This window comes from Echinops telfairi, unplaced genomic scaffold, assembly GCF_000313985.2.
Source record: "Echinops telfairi isolate 266 unplaced genomic scaffold, ASM31398v2 ScPeMD7_8;HRSCAF=38, whole genome shotgun sequence".
Classification (NCBI taxonomy): Eukaryota; Metazoa; Chordata; class Mammalia; order Afrosoricida; family Tenrecidae; genus Echinops; species Echinops telfairi.
This window is the reverse complement of record NW_022103905.1, coordinates 10841665-10859618: the sequence shown is the minus strand read 5'-3', so window position 1 is coordinate 10859618 and position 17954 is coordinate 10841665. Positions and strand designations below refer to the sequence as shown.

The following is a 17954-nucleotide window of genomic DNA, read 5'->3' as shown; positions in this document are numbered from 1 at the left end:
GTACATGGCTATATTTAGGCCTCTATGAATGTCCTTTGTGTTTTACTAATTTTTACTGTGACTTGGCGAAGATTTACAGAGCAGATCATTCATTTTGGATTCATCCATTTATAAACCTTTTGTTTCATCTCATTCATTGTAATCCCCACAATATAACATTACTTCTTCCCTGCGTTTCCTGTTCCCATTTCTCTTCCTTTCCATCTGAACTTTGCTCTTTTGACCTCAAATAGTTGACTGTTTAAAGGTCTGCATATCCCACTTGTGTTTCTTATATAGGCCAGTTGGTTGGTTGGCTGAATGGTGGTGATTTCAGCCCCAGATCTGAAGGGTGACCAAATGCTATAGTCCTGAGGGCTCTACCTACCTTTATTTGACCGATAGCTGGTCTTTTTTTATGATTTTGAGTTTTCCTTAACATTTTTATCCTACTCCCTCCAGAGGAGTAGTTAGCAGTGGTAAGCAGAAATCGTCTAGTTCTGGTCTCAGGGCCATGGACACTGATGCTCACCTGGTCCTTCATCTATTTCTTAACCTGTGTTAAGGTATCATTCAGGTCTATAATTTTGTATGTAAATGGACTATATAATCATCAGGATGATTATTTTTTTCATGAAACGGAAAGTTGAAGGGATTACTGACAGTATCATCTTAGCATTAAGTAAGAGAGGCCATGAAGGACTTTGGTGAAATCTGAGCAAGTAAACTTCTGACCCCACACCTTCCTGTCTGGTGAAACTGGCTGCAGGACTCAGGAAGGGCGATGGTGATAAACCGATAACAGCCCCTTTCATGGTGGTGATCTTGGACAAGCATTGGATTGCTAAGCACCAAGTCTGAAGTTCAAGCCCACCAGTTACTCTGAGGGCTACCTGCTCCCTTCAGGCCCAAGAAACTCTAATCGATTCACTGTGGCTCAGTGGCGATGGTGTTGGTTTTCAATGATCAAGTAAGCTGACCTTCAAAATGAAAGGATTCTGTCCTATCTTTGCAGCTTTTTATAAATCTAGATGGGTTCTGTAAATGACTTTTTAAGAGTAAATAATAAGTGCTAATAATTTATTTTTGGAAAATAATTTAACATTTTTATTTTTTATTCCAATAACTTTGTAGGGTGGTTTTATAATAGTTTTATGCAATATTTTAATATTGAGGCAAACTTTCATGGTTTTAGTAGAAGTAAAAAGGAAAGCTGTTTAATGCTAAATTGACATCTTTTCCATGTCACTTCCAAAGTATCTGTTCAAATATTTTGAACTCTGTTCCTGCTTTTTATTGATTTAAAATGGCAGAGGCCAAAAGAAATAAGTAAATTTGCAGTGTAATAGAAATTATACGGAAAAGCAAACTATGCAATAAATGAGAACCTTAACAAGAAGAAAATGATCAAGAGATTAATATCGAACTTTTCAGAGAATTCAGCTTGCGAAAATTTATATAACATGTTGAAGTCGCTTACGGAAAGTTCTGACACAGACCCCAAAGGTTCCAACACAATCCTACTCCCAGGCCCTCTGTAATTTGCAAGGAATCTGTTGCTGCCTTTAGTGAACCCGGGGACTCCTCTTCCAGCACCGTGTTAGACAAGGTCCCGCTGCTTTGATAAGGTTGTCCGTGACTGACCCCTCAGAAGTGGACCCGGTATTCCTATTGTTGCAGAGCCTATTTTTTTTAATTTATGGAGATAAAAATTACATAAAACAACTAAGTCTAATAAGTGGTGAATTTCAAGAAGCGTTTCTCAGGAGTTTGAACGGGGAGACTTTGTCGGATGGCAGATTTAAAATTATTTTATCTTGTCTTCCAGGAGTCTGTCTTGAACTACCGCTTGGACCCTCTCGGCATTGTTGATGGGTTTACTGCCGAGGTAGGGGCAAGTGGTGTTTTCTGTCCTACCCATTTGACTCTTCCAGTTGAAGTGTCATTCTACAGTGTTTCCGACGATAACGCTCCCTCTCCTTACATGGCAAGTATCTTTCGAATTGTCTTTCTCCTACCCAAACCAGTCAGCTTATGAAAACGTGTCTCTGAGTTTAAAGAAAGTTTGGAGTGTGGCCTGGGTGCAGTGCTTAAACATAAAAAGCATTTCCTAATAGAAAATTGAAGACTGAGTAGAAACTAATATCCCAAAATATCACCTCACAACTTTTTTCTGAGCTAGCTTTAAGAACAGATACTTTTTTGGGGGGCCTTTTTCCATTTGAGAACAGTGCTGACAAAATACTGTGATGTGAAAATAAGGTTGATTAAACTGATATTCTAGATCTTACCGTGCTTCCATGTTCTCAATGGCTTACTGTGCGCTCTAGTCCTACGAAAGTTGCCTGCCCATGTTCTCCTGTTCTTAGTAGAAGTGGGGTGAGGATTTGGCGGTTTCTAAGGTTCTGTGAGCCCCCAACGCCTCGCTCCTGTTGAGTTTGTCATTGGACTGCTTTGGTATAGCCCTAGGGTTCCACAATGCCCCATAGAAGTGGTCCCCAACTACTACAGATGACCCATCCTGTCAGTGTGATGTAAGTCAAGAGCCTCGAGTTTGTTTTGTTTTGCTTTAGTTTCCTGTATTGCCTTTTATTATCCATATCTTTTAAAATCTGATCTGCTTTTTTAGTTTTGCTAGATTGTGAGTAAGATAAGCCATGGACTGCATGTACTTGAGAGAATCCTCATGTATGATTAGAATCATACCTTTTCCAAAAGACCAACGGGGAGGTCTGGCGACTCCTGCCTCTCCTAGAGCTTCTCGGGTCCTTGGAAACATGAGTCAAACTGTCTTTCGTTGTTAATAAGAGCTCTGAAAAGGGATATCGGTGTGGCAGAGAAACAAAACAGAACCAGCGCAGTTTTAGTATGCCTTTTAAGGAACCTAAATATGGCCTATTCCTTAATAAGGTAATTTAGGCTCAAGGAAGGTGGGTAAGACTTACTTTCTTCCAATGGTGCAACTTTTAGTCAAGCACCCAGTCGATATTTGACCCCTTGATTAAAAAATAACTGCAAAACATCATATAGTATTGTGTACTTATTTATTCTAAGACTTCCTCCAACCCCTGTGGGGTTAAGGGGAAGAGGGAACCCCACAAAACATCACAGGTTCGGTAGGTGCAATTGTACAGCGATAATAAGTAGAGATTATAGTAAAGTCATAGAGAGCATGAGAGTTAAAGGATAGACTCAAGTAATGGAGTCAGGCGCAATTCATGGTAGCATAGCTCACCTCAGCTGGGCTTGATGGTCCTCGTGGAGGGGGCTTAGCCATCAGAGAAGAAGCCGCTGCTTCGTCCTCCTTAGTCACCTTCTTCAGCCACCCTCCCTGAGAACCAGGGAGCCTCATTATTTATTGCTAACCAGGCATCATAGAGTCATACATCACAGAAAGGGGCAATACAATTCATTCTAGAACAAGTTTGATCACTCTAATGTCTCACATAATAAAACAGACAATTACTATTCTGGGAGGCATGCAAGTTCCCTGATAGTGGACAATAACCTGAGTCACCAGGAGGGGTATTAACATAGGGGTAGTAACATAAGCAATACAATCAATAGGAGGGGAATCACCTAGGGGTGTGCCCACATTGGTTGTGGAAATAACAATGGTATCTGCGTGAACTAGACAGCTGATAATGACTAACTAACCTTGGTCATCCTTGGGCGGGTTTGCCCTCTGGTATCTCCTGCAAGTGAACAGACCACCATTATCCTTATCAGAAGGGAGTGGGTCTTATTTAGGGTGAGTCAGACTAATAGTCTAGCCACTATAGATGGCTGATGTTAAGGAGAATAACCTCTGACCTACTTTCTCTGATCACCTATTGTACAGTCACTCTTAAACAGCTAAGTCTGGTATATATTTTGGGGAGACAACTTAAGAGAAATCCTTCTGTTCCCCACAAACCCCTGGTATTTTTTTCATTTTTGTTGTTGCTGGTAGGTCACAATCATGAAGCTGTACAGTACTTGTTATCAAAATTAGAGATATCTCCCTTCAGAGACCTAGCTAGTTATCACCTATGCAATCAGCTACTCATTTACCACAGAAAAATATAGTGGTATCATTTTGGTGGGGGAGGGAAGCCCTCTGATTTTGAGAATTAGAAAATTGGGAGATACTGTTGAGACACACTGAGTTTCAGGATCAATGTGCATCATACTGGGATGCCAACCATATTAGAATATAAGATTAAGGATGACCCTTTTTGTTTTACCATGACATCCCAGCGTCTCCTCTGTTTCACAGAATTTACTGGCACCTACTTAATAAAGAAGAGAGAGAGAGTTGCTAACTACACCACAGTGTGCCAGAAGTGGGCAGGGTCACTGTCGCCCAGTAGAATGGCTTAGAAACAGATAGAATGTTGAACCGGCTTAAAATGAGCCCACTTGTTAATGCGTGCCCCTCAGGAGGTGGGGTGGTTTGAGCTCTTAACAAGCAGAGCAACAGTAACCCCAGATCTTCATTGGCATGTAAAGAAGGTTAAGACAAGATGTTGTCACTGCCTCCAAAACATACGGGAACCATGCCCAAATGACTTTGCATAGCTACTGGGAAGGGTTTTGTTAAGTGATTGCCTTGGCATTAATCTGTTCGTTAAGAATTTGAAGCCAGGTCTAAAGCAGGTGTCCCAGTGCCAGTGGAATGATCATGTATGATTTCTTGACATCTATATGTAGCCAGATTAGATCCAACACTCCTTCCAGTTTCCTACTTAGGGTTTGCACATTCTCCTATTCCACAATAATTGGGGGGTGGTGGTGTTGATGATATTTTTTATCCCATTTGGATTCTTAACCTTATTATTCTCGTAAAATATCAGAAGAAAGTCTATATTTACATTGCTTAGAAATTGTTATGAACTCTTGCATTAAACAAAGTTTTTCTAAATCTGTTTTTTCCCCTCTTAAATTGACTTGGTTCCTATTATGTTTTTATAACTATTAACATCATATACATTCAGTGAAACACAAGCATAGGTTGGGGGGTAATTTTTTCTTCACAGGTTTTTGTACGTGTGGGAGATTTTCTATATGTGGGGTTTGTTTGTGTTTTCTAATATGTGTGAGCATTTTCTCTTTGGAAACTAGGGTGGCAAGGACTAAAATTAAACTGTGCCCTGTCTACAATAATGTGATTACATGATCTTGTGATAAATCAGATTTCTCAAGGACTGTGGCTGTCTCTCCAAAACCCATTCTCATGAACACTTCCCAGTATTTATGTGCTAACTCAACAGTCTGGTGTCAAGTACTGTTACCTTGGGCTTAAAGGGTGCAGGGTTTCCTAGTGGCATGGTGGGTTATGCGTTGGCTGCTAACCGCAAGGTCAGCAGTTCAAAACCACCAGCCACTCTGAGGTTTCTTCTATACCCGTACAAAGTTACCAGTCTCAGAAACCGACGGGGGGCCCTTCTTCTCATAGGATCCCTAGGAATAGCAGTTGACTTGACGGCAGTGAGTGTTTTACCATTGTCTACTCCTTTTTACTATCAAACCCAACAAAGATGTTGCCCGGCGGGACAGCCTGTTTCTTATTTTCACAAGGCTGGCACATTTTGGTATGTACAAGGTAAAACGGTAAAAAGTAGAGTGTGCAGTTTATCTGTTCTACCTTAACCATTGGAAAGAGGATTATTAGCCCAGCTCAAAGAATGACTCTCTCATTTCTTAAAACTAAGATTTAAATACCACAATGACCACCTGTGGTTATTTGTCTGTTCTGGTTATGGAAAAGCCAGCACACGCTATTTGAATTTCCTTTATTTTAATCTAGATTCATTTCCCATTTTTTGGACTAATTGGTTAGCAATTCTCAGAACAAGTACGTCGTATACTACAGCTGTGATTCTAATGTGCACCTGCTATCCTCTGGGGCATCTTGTTAAAATAACAATTTAATGTGGGTAACTTTGAACAGAGACTGGAAATTCTGCATTTCTAACAAGTTCACAGTGATGTGACGATGCTAGTCTGAGGCCCATTCTTTGAGTAGCCGAGTCCCAGGAGACTCCAGTTACCACCTTTAGGCTTCCTTACGCCAGATGTGCTAATACAGCTTTCACTTTGATGCAGATCTTAGTTCTCAGACTTTAATTCATTGTGTTCTGATCTAGAATCAATTTTGATTCTTAGATTACAAATACATTATTTCCCTCCTCCTAAAAACTGATACCCGAATAAAACCTTGCTGAGACATAGCATGCATATAGATTATTTCTAAAGAGATACTTAATTCTAGGGAACCAATTATAACTTATAGAGAAGAAATAAACATCTTGAATGTTGTTGCCTGTATCTCTTGCCAGAGATACAGATATCTTTAAAATTCAAGAAAAATGAATTTTATGAAATTTCATTTTATGAAAGTGGGGGTGTGTTGGGGGAGGGAGAAGGCATGTTTTATTTGGATCCTTCCACATGGGACTTTTTACAAGTTTACAAAACAATAAAAGATTGTCTGCTTTTCTGTTGTCCCCCTCAGGATGCTTGAAAATAATTCCCTAACCTCCCTCTCTTTTTTGGTTAAGGAACTTTTGGCTTTTGTTTCTTCAATGTAGACATTTCAGAGTGTGACCACTGATGTCATGTATTAATTCATTGCAACGTCTCCAAAAAGAACAAAAATAATGTTCTTCCTAATGTAGCCCTAACTCACTGAAAATCGCTCTATCAGTACAGTTTAGATGCTGGGCTTTTCCCCCATACAAATAGAGTTTTGCGATCTTGGTAATTGCATGATTTGATATTCTAAATCTTTTATGTGCATGTGTGTCCATATGTACTCAATGTGTTTTCTTTCGTTTTAAGGGTGTGATTTCTCTAGAGTCCCTTGGTAAAAGGGGTTACCGAGTACCTCCTTCAGGAACAATACAAGTGGTATGTGTTTTCTAGCCTACAATTGCAATAATCATTCTCTCACACACATGTAGAACTTAGCCCTTTCTCCTGCTACTGCTGCTGCGACAACTTTGGTAAGTAACCGTGGGCTGCAGCTTTGTTTGGAGTTTCCCTGCTCTGCCCCAGAAATGACCATTTGGGGACTTGCGTAAAAGGAAAGCATTACTAAAGCTATAATCAAGGTGAACCCTTTAGAAAAACAGCACATTGACAGTTTACTTCATTTAATAGAGCTGTTTTCAGTATAATTAGAACCTGGCATTACCATTACCTTCCATTGAATATAATAAGTCAGCTTGAGATTGATCTATTTAAAAGGAGACCCCAAATATTAGTATTGCTTTGGCAGGAAAATTTGGGAAACAGTATGATAGATTCCTAGTGGAATGATGTCGAAAGCCGATCCTAATGCTTTGACTGTACAAAGAAGGGAGATATATAATCTGACATATCGGGGTCTGGGTGATGAGCTGGTTTGCGGTTAACCTGTAAATTAGGCGCAGGAAATTCTGCCAGCCCTCAAGCCTGCCACCGACTGAATAGAGTCTCTGGGAGGCGGGGTCCTCACACCAGGCGTCTGAGCCCATCCACTGAGGTTGACATACTCTTTGGCCTCAGGGAGTTCAGTGCTTGGTCAGACCCCTTTACTCACATCACCTTTGTTCTCATGCCGCAGACGACATTCCTTTCGTTATCGCACAACAGTGAAGCCGTACTATGCAATATGTGTGTGTGTGTTGCAGCAACGCGTATACACTTTGCTGAGGAAGAATCACTGCATAGCAAAGTATGATTTTTATTTTAGATGGAATGAGTTTTTTGAACAATAACGCTGATCATATTCCATTCCATAGGTTGCCAAACTTACTTCGGCTACCTCCCCTTTTCAGGGAAAAAAAAATTTAGCATCCCTCCAGCAATTAACATCTTGGCTGCTTTTGCAGACTCTTGGTTTGCTCCAGGGGGCAGTATTACTACTTTGGGAAACACTGTGTTACTATCTTGCCCCTGACTATGTAGCTCATGAGAAAGTGTGAGCCGCTGGAATTTGTCAGTTGTCATAAAAACGAGGCATAAACCCAGGCAGCACGTTTATCTCTGTAGTACTGAAATTTGGGTGTGTCTTTAGTTCCTTATGTGGTTTAATTACCTGTAAATGATGTTTTAATACCTAGTTTGCTAGTTGTGGTTGTTGATGTTTATAAGACTCACTAGACTTCAAAAATTGGATCATAATATTGATGTATTTCTCATTTTGATTCAGTGAGTGATGTCCAGTGCCACGGATGAGCTTCTGAAAGCATGGGCACCAAGTTACCTATTGATGTGTTGGTAATTTGGTTAAAGTCAGATTAGCAGTTTGGGGTTTTGTTTAGAAATGAGTACTTGTAATAGTCCTTTGATTATCCATGTCCAAGTACCATTGGATCCAATTAGCCATCACTAAGGATAAAATGTTTTGTTCATTGTGATGATGATGATTTTTAAAGGCCTAGTGTCACTGCACATTTTGAAACGAACCCAAATGGGAGACTACAAAGTGTTATTTAGCCACTTAGATCCAATATTGATGAATTTCATTTTTGAAACTTGGAAACGTGTTCAAATAGGTGCTCCAAAAGATAGTTGTGTCTTTAATTTTTAAAAAGTTTATAATTACTATATGTACCCGAACTCGAGTTTTAGTGATCTTTTACTTTTTTTTAATAAAATTCTGTTAACTCACCATTGAATTGTGAGAAAAAATTAAGTTATATTTTGAGATCTTTGTAGTCGACTTTCTTTAAGAAGTAAATGGCTGTAATAATTAGACAGGAATGTTTTAACTCATTCGGCATTGAGTCTTGCTTAAATTAATGGAACTATTTCTTAATAGCTTCACTGTTATCTGAAGAAGCAAAATACATTGTCTACTACTAACATGAAATTTGTGGCTTAAGATTTTGATTTGTTAACGGATTTTGTAATATTGTGAAAGAAATAATTACATTGCTTTGTGTGTTTTTAAGTTTTGGATGTATATTGGTATAAACTTCTGAAACTTTATTAAGTGAAGTGCCTGAGGGTAATCTTTTTATTTTAAAAGCTTGCTTTATTATTGACAAGATGATTTTGAGTCATATCAACAAACCATTGTTTTTTAAGGAATAATTGTTATATTGTTTCTTCAGACCTTATTTAATCCCAACAAGACTGTGGTGAAGATGTTTGTTGTGATATATGACTTGCGAAATATGCCAGCCAATCATCAGACATTCCTACGACAAAGAACCTTTTCTGTACCTGTCAAACAAGAAATGAAGAGAAGTGTTAATAATAAAGAGAATATCCGACATGCAGAACGGTTACTACGCTACCTCATACACCTGAGGTAATCCTTCAGATGCATGCGAAAAGATGTTATGTTAGAACAAGACCAATATTTTTAGTTTATTGTGTAGAACCGTACTCTAGCTAGGCCAGTGCCCATTGAACTTAGCTTAAGAGTTCTTGATGGGCCAAGATGCAGGAAGTACACAGCTTATGTACTTAGGATGTCCTGCAGTCATATGGCTCGAGGAACTACTTCAAGCTGTACTTCTAGCTAGGAAATGTTACAGATATAAATGTCTATATCAGAACTAGCACTTAGGCTGATATCCAGGGCCCTGTGAAACAACGAAACCAGCGCTGTCCAAGAGAAATGTAATCAAGCTCTCTATGCAGTCCTGCGTTTCTTAATGCTGTTATTAGATACCATCATCAGGTCACTTTTCAACTGTCAGTAACCCGGTGTTACTACGGGTAGAAGTGCCCGGTCGAGCTTTCTGCATAATTATCTTCATAGGAGATGACTGCCAGGTCTTTGCTCCCATGAACCCCTGAGTGGGTTCAAAATGCCAATCATTTAGGATAGCAGAGGAATGCTTAACCATTGTGCCACCAGGGCTCTGAGCTATATTTTGTTTAAAAAGAAGAAAGGTGCTCTTAATTTAGCATTTATTTAACTCCGTATATCTAAGTCGTTTGACGTATGATCAGAATTTAAATCTGTCACATTCTCTGCTTATACAAATTCCTCAAAATCAAGTATGGATTTTGTATCTGCAGCCTAGTTCACTCTGAATTAGCTGCATTTCAAGTGTTGGGGAGTCCCATGTGGCCAGTGGCTGGGGTTGGGGAGTCCCGTGTGACCAGTGGCTGGGGTTGGGGAGTCCCGTGTGGCCAGTGGCTGGGGTATCAGGCAGGAAAGCTCTTAACCTATTCATTTCATTCATTCGTGCTCCTGGTCAACAAATTACTTAGGTGCCAGGCATGTATCTAGGCACCAGAGAGACAGCAGTGACGACATCTCTGTTCGCATAGACCTTTTTTTTTTTTTAAATCATTTTATTAGGGGCTCATCAACTCTTACCACAATCCATACACACATCAATTGTGTAAAGCGCATTTGTACATTCATTGCCCTCATCATTCTCAAAACATTTTCTCTCCACTTAAACCCCCGACATTAGGTCCTCATTTTTCCCCTCCCTCCCTGCTCCCCCCTCCCTCATGAGCCCTTGATAGTTTATAAATTGGTATTTTGTCATATCTTGCCCTGTCCGATGTCTCCCTTCACCCACTTTTCTGTTGTCCGTCCCCCAGGGAGGAGATCACATATAGTTCCTTGTAATCGGTTCCCTCTTTCCTACCCACTCTCCCTCTACCCTCCCTGTTTCGCCGCTCACACCATTGGTCCTGTAGGGCTCATCCGCCCTGGATTCCCTGTATTTTCAGTTCCTATCTGTACCAGTGTACATCCTCTGGTCTAGCCAGCCTTGCAAGGTCGAATTCTAGTCATGGTAGTGGGAGCGGGGAGGAAGCATTTAGGAACTAGAGGAAAGTTGTATTTCTCATTGTTGTTCCATCGCACCCTGACTGGCTCGTCTCCTCCCCGAGACCCCTCTGCAAGGGGATCTCCAGTAGCCTACTGATAGGCTTTGGGTCTCCACTCTGCACTCCCCCCATCATTCACTATGGTAAGATTTTTTGTTCTGATGATGCCTTACACCTGATCCCTTCGACACCTCGTGGTTGCATAGGCTGGTGTGCTTCTTCCATGTGGGCTTTGTTGCTTCTGAGCTTGATGGCCGCTCGCATAGACCTTTTTTCGAATGCTTCTCTCAGATGCATCTTTAACTCTCCTACTAGCCGCCTTATAGGCAGCTCTAGGTTGTGAGAAGCCATTTGTTTGCCCTTGAAGGGACCCTACTATAGTTTCTAGGATTAATGAGTAAGGAGCCCAGTTCATCTGAAGATAAACTTCATCTGGGGTCCAGGCAGAGGGAAACTAATTCATCACTTACTGGTGGAGACAGCCGGCTGCCTTGTAACAGATCTGGCTCGTAGCGGTGGCCTGAGAGGAATAGCAGCTATACAGAAAGCAAGTCCCATGCTTGCAGAAGTCTTATACGTTAGTTGGCTTCTCCAAAAACACGCTTACGTTGTGCTTTTCTCTTGGAGTCTTCTCTGTTGTCCTTCATCCGAAGGATGCGATGGATCTGCACGATGGAATTAAATTCACCCTAGCACTACCTGTCAGGGGTTTCCCCGCAGATGTTATACATACTGTAGGCACCTGAACAGGCAGGGAGAAATACATTGATAAGATTTGCATTATTGTTGAGGTTATGCACAGCAGAAGATGCAGCAGTGCAACAAGTTTCACACGTGTTGCACTGATCAAGTTCTTTGAGTTGTGTAACCATTCACAAGCTGTCCCTCCCCCAGTTATCATAAACTCCCTGCCCCGCAAAGTTTCATTGATAAACTTTGAGGTTGTTGTCCGTTTGATCCCATAGATAAAGATCTCTAAAAGGCACAGTGCTCCAGCCAGGTATCCTTTGCTAGGTAAGATAAATTCTTGTTTGGCTCTGGCCTCCATAGCTCTAGAAAAACCTGAATTCCCTGAGAATTTGAAATTCTGCTCTGCGATTCACTGTTAGGATGACGATTGATCTATCCCAGGCAAACTTGGACCAACGGATGCCGTAGGTGGTTGCTGGACCTGGAGGACTTTTGAAAAAACAATGTCCCTGTTTGAGTGCTAGCAAGTCAATCCCGACTCAGCAATTCTGTCTGACAGATTAGAGCGGTCCCGTAAGGTTTCCCAGCTTCTGACCTTTGTGGAAGCAGGTCTTTTCTGCCAGTGAGCTGCAGGTGGATTTGAACTGCCACCTTTCTCGTAGCCCCTGAGTACTTAGCCATTGTGCCAAGTAGTGTGGAATAGAAGAAGGCTATGAGAATGCCTTAGTTGAATGTAGGAAAAGGTTGAACTCCCATTTGATACCAAATGAAACTTTTGATGCCATTTGAAACTTAACCTTAAAACCAAACATCGAACCCATTGCCACCTGGCCGATTCTGAATCTTAGTTGTGCTATAAAACAGGGAAGAAATGCTCCCATAGGGAGCCAGACGATCACATCTTTCCCTCGCGGAGCAGCTGCCAAGCACGTAAACAAACACAAGTCAGCTCCACTAGCTTTTATAATCCCCACATCATACTTAGTTACCAGTACCTTAAATGCCGAAAAGGAACCTCGTTGGCGGAGAGGGGAGACAAACGCACCATATTCTTCAGTTTGGGGAAGTGGTAAACTTTAGTAGCAAGGAGAAGAATGAGTCATTTTACCTATACAACTGACCACCAGATCTTTAGTTTGTTCTGGAAAAGGGGCTTTTGAAAATGGCTGAGTAGTAGCAGCGTCAGCAGGAATGACGACTAGCTGCAGCCCCAAGCTGATTCCCAGGAAGTGGACGTCAGATAGGCTTCCACCTGCCCACCTTTTTGTCAGCTCCGACCCGGGCCATGTCTCTCCTCGCTCTCGGTGCTGTTCTTAGGGGCCAGGTAGTGCCCTGGAACAGACCCAAAGGGCACGGACCATACTGCCAGTTCAGTGGTTGGTTAAGGAGAGAGCAGGCTCCAACTCAGGATGAGAACCAGGAAGCAGGGAAACGAAGTCACCCTTCGTGACAGCTCTCTCAACTCCTTTTGGCCTTGCAGGTCTCCGTGCCCCCCACAGGGCCTCTTCCTGGCATGCCGCTATCTTCTGTGTTCCAGCCCTTGACCAGGCTCCTACCTCTGTGAGGGGGTTTCTCTCTCTCTCTCTCCTGCCACCTGCCTTCCTGCATCTTTCTGCCTCATCCTGCACCCTTCTGGTTTTCCCTGCTACATGGCTCCCTTTCTACTTTTTTTCTGTCTGGAAGCCTCTAGGGGTTGGTTGCCTATATACCCAACTGCCTCTTCAATTCGAAGACCTGGCCCTTTCAGTAGGGAGAAGGGGGCACGACCTGACTGATCCCTCTCCATAGGCCGAAGACACTTCATTTTCATACCAGGCCATCGTCACCTCCCTTGCATATTATATCAGTCAAATCCCTGCGAGGCGCATGCCAGTCACAGGGCAGACTGCAGCCCTGCGACAGACAAAAAGTAGCAAACCACAGGTGGTTGATAGTTGACCCAGGAAATGTCAGTAAGCCTGGACAAATGTAGCAAATCCTCTGGATAGAAAAAAATAGGGCAAAGGCAAACTCCTCCTGGTTTAGTGGAAGCTTCCCCAACCAAGGCAAATAGAATCAGAACCAAAAACCTCCTTGTCCCCAAGTGAATTCGATACATAGTGACGTTCTGAGGACCAAATAGAACCGCCCCGTGGTTTCCAAGGCTCTAAACATTAATGGAAGCAGATTGTCCCCCACGCAGCAGCTAGTGGGCCCAAACCACCAACCTTTTGGCCATCTGCTGAGTGCTTAACCACTATGCCACCAGTAATCTTTAAGGCCACGTACAGGAACCCATTTCACCACCAAGAGTACTTCTACAGTGCCAAGGGCTAGACAAAGGGATTATCACCGCTGGTGCTGTGTTTGGCTAAATGCAGGTAAGTTTACATGTACAAAGCCTCCAGCTGGACGTCTTATGCTAAGAAGGGGCACCCAAAAAAACTGGGGAAAAGCTCCACTGGGCAGAGCTTTCATAGTACACATTTTCCCCACTAGGTGAGCATCCAGCAACTCACTCAGTCAGTGCACCCAGTAGCATTGCCTAGGAAGGTTCTCTCTGGTCACAGTACATTTTTCATAAAAGCAGTTTGGCTCAAACCTCATTTTGTGCGATGGCCGATTTGAGAGAACAGCATGTGGCTGTGAAATTGTTTCCTGCTCTGGAAAAATGCCGCAGAAACGGTTGTGATGTTGAACACCGCTTACAAGGACAGCGCTATGGGGAAAACTGAAGTGTCCCAGTGGTTTTCTCCTTTCAAAAAAAGGTGCAATGTTGACTGATGACAAACCTCATTTTGTTCGTCGGTCAACTTCCCTAACGGAGGAAAATGCCAGCAAAATGTGTGCACTTGTGCTAAACCCTTACGATGGACATTGAAGAGATGGGGAAGTTATCTGGACTCTTTTGGAGATCAGCGAATTTTAACAGAAGATTTGGGAATGAGAAGGGTTGCTGAGAAATTTGTGCCACGGGTTCTGACTGAGCAGGAAAAAGCATCGAGTGGAAACATGCCATGCTTTGAAAGAACAGCTTAGAAGTGACCCAGACTTTTTTCCCCCAAGGTCATTACTGTTGATGAGACATGGTACTATTCTTACAACCTCATAAACCTCGATCAAGCCAGTGGAAAACACCGTCACCTCACCCAAGTGAAACCAAAGATTTAGATGATGCTCATTTGTTTTGTTTTTTATGTGAGGGGGGATAATGCATTTAGAGTTCATTCCACCAGGTCAGACTGTTAATCAAGCTCTCTCTATAGAGGTTCTGAAAGATAGCATATCAGTGAGCAACAAAAAGACCTGATTGTGGAAGACAGGGGACTGGTTTTGCCACCACAACAATGCACCTGCTCACGCAGCCATCTCAGTGTATTAGTTTCTGGCAAAAACCAACATGATGCTCTTGCCCCAAGCACCTGACTCACCTGGCCTTGTTCTGTGCGACTTCCTTTTGTTTCCACAAATGAAGAGGGACATGAGTAGAAGAGGTAAAGAAAATGAGGGAGGTGCCGGCAGCCATCCAAACAGACGCGTTTGAAAAATGTTTTCAAGAATGGAGTTGCAGATTTGACGGAAGTATTAAGTACAATGGAGAGTACTGGTGATAGGTTGTTTTGTAAAAACATTTAAATACATAGCCTTGGTGGGGGGGGGATCGGAGGGGGGGAGATCCCAGGATTTTTGGGGTTCCCCATCGTATTCTAGCAGAGGCAAGAAACAATGTCATACACTGTTTCAATAACTGTTTTCACCTCATTACTAACTTGGCTTTTGATTATGGTTAAGATTTATTTAGCTAGCCTGCATTGATGATAGCAGTGCCCTCAAAACATGACCATTTTCTGTGGTGACTTTTCAAGAATAGACTATATTTTAATCAACCTAAATCACGGGAGCCCAAATTGAGTGGGGTGGGTCAGTAAGTGGCTAGATGATGCCAGAGCTGCGAAAGGACCAAAACAAAGCAAAACTGCATAATGTAGTTGACTGGGCACAGTGAGTTATGCAATGGGCTGCTAACTGAAAGGTCAGCAGTTCAAAACCACCAGCCACTCCATCAGAGAAAGAGGAGGCTCTCTATTCCTGGAAAGATTTAAACTCAGAAACCCACAGGGCCAGTTCTACTCTAAGCTATAGGGTCGCTAGAGTTGAAATAGACTAAATGGCAGTGAGTTTGGTATTTTGGTAATTGACTGATAGGAACTGAAAGTTGATACTGTTTAAGAGGAAAAGTGCACATGTTTTTCAGGGATGAAAAATAAGATTGTAATTGAAACAGATTATAGCAGCGGTTCTCAACCTCTGGGTTGTGACCCCTTTAGGGGGTCAAATGACCTTTTTCACAGGGTTCACCCAAGACCTTCAGAAAACACATGTTTCTGATGGCCTTAGGAAAAGAGACACTGCTCCTCTCTCCATCTCCAGGGCGGTCCACCCACCTGCAGATACACCTGCGTATGAGTACCCGGCGTGAAGACAACATGCCTCAGGACAACATTTCATTTGTTTGTAATTAGAAATAAATATTTCACTATATGTAATGACATATTGTTTTTGTGATGAATCACTAGGCTTTACTTATGTTTAATGAAAATACATCCTGCACATCAGATATTTACATGCGGGTTGATAACAGTAGCAAAATTCCAGTATGAAGCAGCAACGAAAATGCTTTGATGGTTGGCCACCACAACATGAGGAACTGTGTTAAAGGGTGGCGGCATTAGGAAGGTTGAGGACCACTGGATTACAGGAAGAAACGTCTCAAACATTGGAACAAAAGAGAAGAGGGTAGGGAGGACACATAAATAGAAGCGTATGTTTGGGCAATCATTATTGTTCGGTACCTTGAGTTGGTTCTTCCTCAGAGCAACCTTTGTGCAACAAAGTGGTGCCACCCATCCTGCGCCATCCTCACAATTGTCCTTAAGTTTAAGCCACTGTGTCAGCCCATTTTGTCAAGGGCCTTCCTTGTTTTTGTTGTTCCTTCTCCTGGAACTGGTCCCTCCTGATAATCTGTCCCACGTTTTGAGACAAAGTCTAGCCATCCTTGCCTGGAAGGAGAATTCTGTCCATACTTCCTCCCACCCAGATCTGTGTGTTCTCTTGGCAGTCTATGGTGGGGTCAATATTCTTTGCCAGCACTGTAGTTCAAATGCATTGCCTTTTCTTTGGTCTTCCTTATTCAGTGTCTAACTTTGACATGCATATGAGGTGATCCACTTGGGTCTGGCACACCTTAGTCCTCAAAGTAACCTCTTTGCTTTTCAACTGGGTAGTTTTATCTAATGGAATGCAGTGCACTGCAGTGTGTCCTTTGATCTCTGGACTGCTGCTTCCAGAAACATTGATTGTGGATCTAAGCAAGATGAAGTCCCAGACAACTCCAGTCTTTTCTCCAATAAGTAACATTGAGATAAACGTAGAGGTAAATTGTCGAGGGTTTCATCTTGCTTGGATCTAAGATCTGGCGATATAAGACCTTAACTATAATACGAGGAGTTAATGTTAATCTAATAGTGTAGCAAGACTAATTTTTCTTGCTTTCAAGATTGGTCAAATTTTTGTTTGTTTCAAATACTCATGCTCCTAAAATGATGCATCTTTTCCTGTTTGTTTAGGTTCCAGAGTTCTAAATCTGGAAAGATCTACCTCCACAGAGATGTCCGGCTCCTGTTCTCTAGAAAGTCCATGGAAGTTGATAGCGGTGCTGCATATGAACTCAAATCCTACACCGAATCGCCAACAAACCCTCAATTCTCACCAAGATGTTAATAAGGAAAGACAATTTAAAGTATTTTCTCAGTACCCAAGTTTGGAAGTACAAATTAGCATAGAACGGAGTGTACCAAATTAACATCCAGGAGAGTGGGACCTCTCCTGTCGTCCTGGACCAGTTTTTATTGAAGGATTTCTGGACTGAGATCCATATATTCCAAGTGGATTTGAAACACTTATGTCCTAATCCCTTTTGTACTGTTGAAACCACTTCATTGGACATGTTGCAATAGCAAAACCCCCAGTTAGATTAGTGTTTACACATTTTATTTCCCAGTTATTTAATATTTAATGTTTCCCTTAATACTCAAGTGATGTTTGTCTCTAGCGTTCTTATGTAGCACAAATCCCATGTAAAATCATACTATGTATTTTTGACTTTAATGTTGACATCCGAAATATATGCACAAGTCTTTAATTTTGTGTGATGTGTTTTAAGTGCTTTAAGTTATTGACCGTGAGAATGAGCTATTGAGCTTCTTTAAGATTAACGCACTATGCAAGCATGTATACCTGCATTTTTACGAGTTTGGTTTTCCCAAGACCCCATGCAGGTGGCTGCCTCATGTGGTCAACTGTTAACACGCTGTACTGGCAGTGCAATGCAGACTAGGCTGCTTCACATCCTCCCACAAATTCTGACCACCGTGCTCATTCACGTTCCTTCTTGGACCTCTGAACCCCAAAGCAGTTCTATTTTTCCTTAATCACCACTACAGAGACTTCACATTGACCTGCTGCCCCATGCTAGA

General features: G+C 42.0%; 1 protein-coding gene across 1 annotated transcript in view; it reads left to right on the top strand.

The window, feature by feature from the left end:
* Positions 1–17620, top strand: part of FAM214A (family with sequence similarity 214 member A) — a 60708-nt gene extending 43088 nt beyond the window's left edge. Inside the window, exons 9-12 of the mRNA XM_045286416.1 lie at positions 1808–1966; positions 6802–6870; positions 9063–9262; positions 17046–17620. Coding sequence (XP_045142351.1) covers positions 1808–1966; positions 6802–6870; positions 9063–9262; positions 17046–17199 — 582 coding nt within the window. The 3' untranslated portion in view covers positions 17200–17620. The remainder of the gene's footprint in view (positions 1–1807; positions 1967–6801; positions 6871–9062; positions 9263–17045) is intronic.
* Positions 17621–17954: the final 334 nt, after the last annotated feature.